This window comes from Budorcas taxicolor, chromosome 11, assembly GCF_023091745.1.
Source record: "Budorcas taxicolor isolate Tak-1 chromosome 11, Takin1.1, whole genome shotgun sequence".
Taxonomy (NCBI): Eukaryota; Metazoa; Chordata; class Mammalia; order Artiodactyla; family Bovidae; genus Budorcas; species Budorcas taxicolor.
In genome coordinates this window covers 106,235,753-106,243,210 of record NC_068920.1, presented here as the reverse complement: position 1 = coordinate 106,243,210, position 7,458 = coordinate 106,235,753, and the positions used below count along the sequence as shown (strand labels likewise).

Here is a 7,458-nt window from a genome sequence, read left to right as displayed (position 1 = left end):
GTGGGGCTAACAGCTACCAGGTACTTTATCACAAAGCATGGAGGGTTCCCACCACTCCCCTGACCCTGAGTCATGACAGGTGTATTTCATGGGGCTTTTTCAAGGATTCACACCAGTAGTGCCAATCAGCAGAAGAGGAAACTGTACAAAGCCCCAAATCTCAGAAGGATTTACCCAAACTGGGAAACAAGTGCAGGAAGACTGGCAGTATGCCCAGCCCTCAAAAGTGGGGGGCCGTGAGAGCAGAGGCAGAGGCAGAGTGACGCCACGGGTGTCCTCCGACACCTCCAGCCCCTGCCAGAGCTGGCCTGCAGGGAGCCCTGGAGACACGCTGCCCTAGTCACATTGCTGGAAGTAGAAGTCAGTGATGGGGTTGTCCCAGCTGGGGTCCTTCGGGAGTTGGGTGATCTGTAGAGGCTGGTCAGCTTCAGGCACCGTGCAAAGAAACCAGCCTGGGTAGGCAGCTGACTCAAAGCTGGAGGTGAGCCCCGTGTCCCGGCGGTAGAAGGTGAATTTCTTAGACTTCTCGGCACTGTGGTAGAGCTCCATGATGTTCACTGGCTGCAAACAGAGGGCACGACAGGTGAGGGACAGGAGCAAGTGGTAGAACATAAGGAGGCAGAACCGCGATCAACAGAACGCTGCGAGGGAGAGGTGCCCCAGCCACAGCAGCAGCAGCAGCATCTTTGATTTAGTGAAGCCAGAGAGTGGTGAGGCTGCCCCAACAGGACCCACCTCTAGGTTCAGGGTTGGTTCCTGCCCTGTCCCACACGACAGGCACTGGCTCCCACCCTGGACGCCCAGGATGACTGGAGAAAGCTTGGCATCCAGAGACCGATTGGGGACAACGCTGATCTCCTCTCCTAGAGGAAGGAAGGGGATGTGGGAACTTTGACTGCCCTTCCTCTCTCTCCCCCACTGTGGGCCGTATCAGATACCCTCCCCGACAGCTGGACAGAAAGGGAGCTTCATAGCAGCTGTCATGTAGAGAAGGGTGGTCTTGTAAGGTGGTCCAGTGAACGTCAAGACACATAGGACCATGAAGATGATACTATCTTCCACCCCCACATCCACTCCCTTGTCCAGGGTCAAAACTTCAAACCCCAAGGGAAATTTGATCACCTCTTTCAAAGCCCCTTGACTCTCCAGACTTTTTTGTAACCTGTCTTGATAAAACTCCCAATTAAAGTTATTTGGACATCTTTCTACCCTCCTGTGAGAGTCCTGAGATCAGAAAAAGGTCTTATTCCTCTTTGTATAATTCCTCCATCTCTCTCTCTCTCTCCCTCTCTCTCTTGCACACACACAACCTCACAGAGAGCTCTACCTGGCCCTAACTCCTGGTAAGAGTGTTCCAGGTGTGCGCTGCTTAGTGAGCAGGCCCAGACACACTGTGAGCACAGAGTCAGATGGTGCCACCTGCCTCTCTGAGTCCCACCACTCTGAGTGACCAAGGACCCTCAGAGAGCCAAGGGGACCGAGAGTGAAGAGGCAGAAACCGCCTCTCACATGGGAGTAAAAATTTAGACAGCCTGCGTTAGTGCTGTCCTCAGCAAGGGCTACCAGGAAAAGGGATGTTGGACGCAGCTCCACCTACCGAGGAAATGACAAAACAGCCATCTTGGAAAAGAATCCCACCTCTATATAGAGGCTTCCGGTGCATGGCGCCATTCTGGAAAGTGTGGTACTTCATTTGTCCTTGCTCAGAGCCTGGTTTTTTGACGCCCTATCTACTGTGTCAGGTCTGTAGGTTTGTGCCAGTGTTTTTAAGCCCTCTTCAGAACCCCTCCCTCTGAGCATATAGAGACCTAGGGAAGTCGGGGCAGGTTTTGGCCACCAACCTTTAATGACCTTCCCCGCTTGTAGGCCTCCGGCTAGAAGCTGATTACCATGCAGGTAAAGCACCTTCAATGCTGCATCCTTCATTCTGAAATATCAGGACAGGATGACACTCAGTTAGGGGAGGGCTTGCTCCAGCTTACCTGGGCTCCCGAGACTCCCCCAGTCTCAGGCACTGTTGCCCTCTCTTCCCATTGAGCCAGAAGTAATGGCACAGCGTTCTCTCCCACTCCTGGGAGCACATGCCTATCACTGGGACAACACCTCAGCCTCCCATCTGAGTCTGGGACTTTCTCCTTCACCCTCTGCAATCTTTTCTACACTAACTGGACTCTTTCATGTGCTACGTTGGAAAGGAAACTAAACTGTGGGTCAGAGTCCTGGGTTCTCACCCTGGCTCTGCCACCATCATCACAATAGACAGATGGTTCACTCTCTCTGGGCCTGAGTCTCCTCATTGCTAAACTAAGAAGATGGGATAGATGCTGTTCAGGCCTTTTCAAGGTTAAAACGTGCCTTGATCAAATTCTACCTTTACTTCTTCTGCTTGGTGCATTTATTAATATTTCCACTTGCCTATATAGTCCCTACTATGTGAAGGCTTTCTTTACATTTAAAATTTCCTTTCATTTTGCTTTTCAAATTTAATTCACATTTACACTCTCAGTTGATTTTCTGACATCTTGTGAGGTGAAAAATGTATTCTGAAGGGGTTTCTTCCAGATATCATGTGGGGGAAAAAAGTACGCTATATACAAATTGGCTAAATTTTGGCTAAACACAAAGAAATCTCTACTTCAAAGTAACTAATATGCTGAGCTGTGCTACAATCCTCTTCGAAGAGGACATAGAAAGCCTATTTAACACATTTCCTTGACCAAAGAGCACCACTGTATAAAGCCACTCATAAGACTGGCTTCTCTTGAGGGGCAAGCTATACTAGACCCTGAGCTCAGTGAGAGCAAGAGTCTTCTCATTCACTATTCCAAGTCCGGAGTAGAGCACCTGACTCAGCACAGGCCAGTGGACGGAGACTGACAGAAGAGTTTTGCCAATGCTATTTTGTCCCAGAGGGCAGTAAGGAAGTAGTGCCTGAATTGACTTCACTTCACCGCATCGGAGGGTGGGGATGGTAGGTAACAGTAGGGATCCAAGCTCCTAACTGCCTTTCTCATTACGATGGATGAGGCCACAGCTCTTTTCTCATCAGGTAACCCCCAAGAGGGAAGCCTGCCTCACTCTGGAGAGGCTGGAAGAGATGGTCTAAAGGCAAGGAGGTAAGTGCCTGTTCACACCTTTCTAGCCACCCCCACTGTAGGCAATCCCAAGCACCCCCTCAGTGGAAAGACTGGACAACAGACCTACCCAGAACCCCCTTCCCACTGGACACGAATCAGAGGCTCAGATACTCACCGGAAGCACAGCGCCCCGCTCAGGACCATCTTCAGCTTCCCGGTGTGTAGACTCTCCTATTTTGAGATAACAGAAAATCTTAGGTGGAAATGGAGGCTGAGCTGCAGGGGACCTGGGCCCCCTGAGCCCTCCCCACCTCCCCCCTTGACCCTCTGCCCTGGCATGAGAAGAGCCTCCAAGGAGCAGGGGAATTCTAGGTCTGGGGTCAGGAGAGGAGAGGCCCAGTTCCCCAGAGGACACCTTTGATCACTCCTTGCTCCTGATGGAGCTGTCTGCCTACTCCTCCAAGGTTGCCTCAGCCCTTTTAATGATCTCTAGGGAGGGGCCCCTGAAACTGCCTCAGTCTCGGGAGGAGCAGGATTTCCAGAGTGATTTCATACTACCTTAAGCTTCCAGAAACACCTGCCACTCATTATCTCGCTCAGAGAAGAAAACTTTTGGAAACAGTCTCTTCTTCGAGCAATTCTGAAGAACTTCCAGGGGCTTTCCAGCCCTTTGTGATCCCTGAGCTCCTAGACATCTGGCCCTGCCAGACCCAAGGGCAACATGCAGTGAGCTAGAACAACCCCCTTTCCTCCTTTATCCCTGCCCTCCTTCCTTCTCTCCCTCTTTCATTTCCTCCCTCCTTTCCTTCCCTTTTTCCTTCTTTCCTGTCTGCCTTTGCCAAGACTGTGGAAAATGCTGGAGGTGGAGCTCACCTGCTTAGGTACTGTTAAGAGTATATATTCATTGTAGAAAAACCTGAAAATTCAGATTGACAAAAAAAAAAAAAAAAGAATTCTCCTCTCCAGCTTGTGTATCATCAGCAAACTAAGAACAACAGTTTTTCCTCTGCACATACATACCTGTAACCATCACTTTACTCATGTTGCATCCCAGATATGCTCTGTTTAGTCTCTCTGTCCTGTTCGACTCTTTGTGACCCCATGGACTGTAGCTCGCCAGGCTCCTCTGTCCATGGGAATTCTCCAGGCAAGAATTCTGGAGTGGGTTGCCATGCCCTCCTCCAGGGGATCTGTGCAACCCAGGGAAAGAATCCAGGTCTCCCACATTGCAGGCAGATTCTTTACCGTCTGAGCTGCCTACCCTATTTTCAACTCGCTTTAGTCATGTAAGCAAAATAGCAGAATCTCTTTTCATATCAAGTATAATGATATACTTCCCTGGTACCTCAGATGGTAAAGCGTCTGCCTGCAATGCAGGAGACCTGGGTTTGATCCCTGGGTCGGGAAGATCCCCTGGAGAAGGAAATGGCAACCCACTCCAGTATTCTTGCCTGGAAAATTCCATGGATGGAGGAGCCTGGTAGGCTACAGTCCATGGGATTGCAAAGAGTCAGACACAACTGAGCAACTTCACTGACTGACATAATGATATCAGAATATTGAATAGCTGCAGAGTATTTCTATGCAACATCATTTAATTACAGCAATCAATTATTATTAGCTGTTGTTATTATCATAATGTCTTATTGAAAATCTTTCAGTGATAAACATCTTTGTATCAACATCTTTGCTTGTGTGTCTGATTATTTCCCTTGAAAATAAAATCTAGTTTGGGCCATCTATTATTGCTCTTTCTTCAGTACATAACTGATAAAATAATGTGTGATTGTACAACATTTCATGAAGTTTTAATCCTTCCATATGCTCCGTGTAATGGATCTAAATGAAAGGTAAGGGTCAGTGCATAATAACAATTTAATTATGTCTTGAGCACCACAGAAAACCATTTATTGTTAAGTCATATATTTTTAAAAAATATTGTTTTCAGAGGAATGGACTAAAATGTCCTTAAAATGTTCAAAAATAAATAAAATATCACTTGGTTCAAAGGGTAGAAAAATGATTCATCACTCATAATGCCACTACTGTGATAAACACCTTTCAGAAAATTAGAGCTTTACGTAAAAATTATTATGTTGGCCATAAATTGGCCAAATAGAAAAGACACTATTTGTGCAAATAGTTGCAAAAAAGAACAAAACAAAAAAAGGCATTGCAGAAGGAGTTGGCCAATAGGCAAAATGACTTTAAGCAAACAGGCTTTCATTTGCAAAGTGGTAATAGAGAAAAAGGTTTTGTTTCTCCTAAAAAGGTAAAATGCCAACTGCTTAGTTTGCTCCCTATGATCCCCTGACTCTAGTGAATTGCACCTGTGTGACCACAGGACGCTGCCATGGTGCTTCATCAAGCTCCCTCCTCCTTCTGCTAATAAAGAATGAAGCCAGTACGTGGTCCCCCTCCCCTCGCCTCCATGATGCTGAACATCCAGTGAAGTGAAGTGAAGTCGCTCAGTCGTGTCCCACTGTAGCCTACCAGGCTTCTCCCTCCATGGGATTCTCCAGGCAAGAGTACTGCAGTGGGTTGCCATTTCTTTCCCGAGGGGATCTTCCCAACCCAGGGATTGAACCTGGGCCTCCTGCATTCCAGGCAGACGCTTTAACCTCTGAGCTACCAGGGAAGCCCAGAACATCCAGAGGGTTGTACATAACAAGGGGGCAATACAGAGTGAATGGATGGGGCAATGAATGGATGAACCAAGAAAATGAAAGAAAGAAATATAAAGCAAATCCCTGCTAAGAAAACTTTTCCAAACTTGAAAATAAAACACAATGATAGTATATGCTCTTGGTGTTGTACTGGAGCACTGTCAAACAATCCCACCAACAATTGCACAGTTCTCTGGGGAAAGTCCGTCTTTGTTTGACTTATTAATTACCATGGGTTAGATTATCAGACTCCGTGAAGTTAGATGTGAACTAAGAGAAGACTGATAAGTTGCAAATAATTTCTGCCTGATAGAAAAGATAGTCCTAAAAGGTATCAGTTGTCAGTTTAGTTCACGTGCTCAGTCATGTCCAATTCTTTGTGACCCCATGGACTGCAGCATGCCAGGCTTCCCTGTCTATCACCAGCTCCCAAAGCTTGCTCAAACTCATGTCCATCGAGTCGCTGATGCCATCTGACCATCTCATCCTCTGTCATCCCCTTCTCCTCCTGCCTTCAAACTTTCCCAGCATCTTTTCCAATGAGTCAACTCTTCGCATGAGGTGGCCAAAGTCTTGGAGTTTCAGCTTCAGCATCAGTCCTTCCAATGAATATTCAGGACTGATTTCCTTTAGAAATGACTGCTTTGATCTGGGTACAGTTGTGTTGCTTTACAATTCATTAAGCAGGGTTTTTTTTTTTTTTTAAATTTAAGCCAATCCATTCCACTATTTCTTTCCTGATTGATCATATAAGCTTCTGTTCCTTGACTTACCCTTTGAATCAGCTTTATCATCCTTCCAGTTCCTTCATTTATTAATAATGATATATCTTTGATACATGCTCACTGTATGTTTGTGTGAAAGTCATGTTTTGGATTTTTTGAAAATTAAACTGGCATTATATAAAACAATGTTCCTTTGCCCCAGATTCACACACCATGTGTCGTGGTTTTCAAATATGTACACAGATTCTTTGATACTTCACCCTTTAAGAAGTGGAGCTTAATTCTCCTTCCTTTGAGTGTGAACTGGATTTAGTGACTAAAGACTATATTGGGTTGGCCAAAAAGTTCATTTGGGTCTGTCTGTAACATCTTATGGACCATGGAGGTGCCCAGAGGCTGTCCCAGCTTGCAGAAGGGTAATGTTCCCAATGGAGACTTCTTACCTCCTTTGAGTGGCAGTGCCCTGGAGGTGAGTGTAGATCCTGTCCTTCATGGGGAGATGAGGATTCAAACAGTGTAAGAGTACACACCTCTACTACTAGGTAAGCACACATTCACAAACAGTTTATTATAGCAAAATGGTCATTTTTATTAGTAAGATAAATTAAACAATAATTAAAATAGCCAATATTCATTTGATGTTCACTATGTCCCAAGAACTGTGTTTAGTGGTTGGCCTGAATGTTCTCATTTTGTGCTCAGAGCTGCCCTGGGTGGTTAATATCATAATTATTATGTCTCATTCATGGATGTGGAAACCAAGAATAGAAAGATTAACTTTCATCTGATACTGGACCTATAATTAATATTAGAGTCAGAATGAAGCCCAGGAAACCTGAATCCAAAGCTACTGAGCCCAAAACACAACACAGCAGTCAGAGTGATCTTTGTCATAGTCTGAGTCAGATCACAGCCCATCTGCTCCAGAGTCTCCGAGAGTAAAAGAAAAGACTTGGCCATGTTTTCACAGCCCCACAAAATCAGGCCCTC

The 7,458-nt window shown here is 46.1% G+C and overlaps 1 protein-coding gene and 1 non-coding gene across 2 annotated transcripts; both read right to left on the bottom strand.

Annotated features, from left to right (window-relative positions):
• Window positions 1–336: 336 nt before the first annotated feature.
• On the bottom strand, window positions 337–3,281 carry IL36RN (interleukin 36 receptor antagonist). Its single transcript, XM_052649775.1, has 4 exons — window positions 3,253–3,281; window positions 1,842–1,927; window positions 736–863; window positions 337–561 (listed from the first exon to the last, which is right to left on the bottom strand). Exons 1-4 carry the CDS (start codon window positions 3,279–3,281, stop codon window positions 337–339), a joined length of 468 nt encoding a protein of 155 aa, XP_052505735.1.
• Window positions 3,282–5,643: 2,362 nt separating this feature from the next.
• On the bottom strand, window positions 5,644–5,715 carry TRNAS-GGA (transfer RNA serine (anticodon GGA)). Its single transcript has one exon. It is a non-coding gene; the product is annotated as a tRNA-Ser (tRNA).
• Window positions 5,716–7,458: the final 1,743 nt, after the last annotated feature.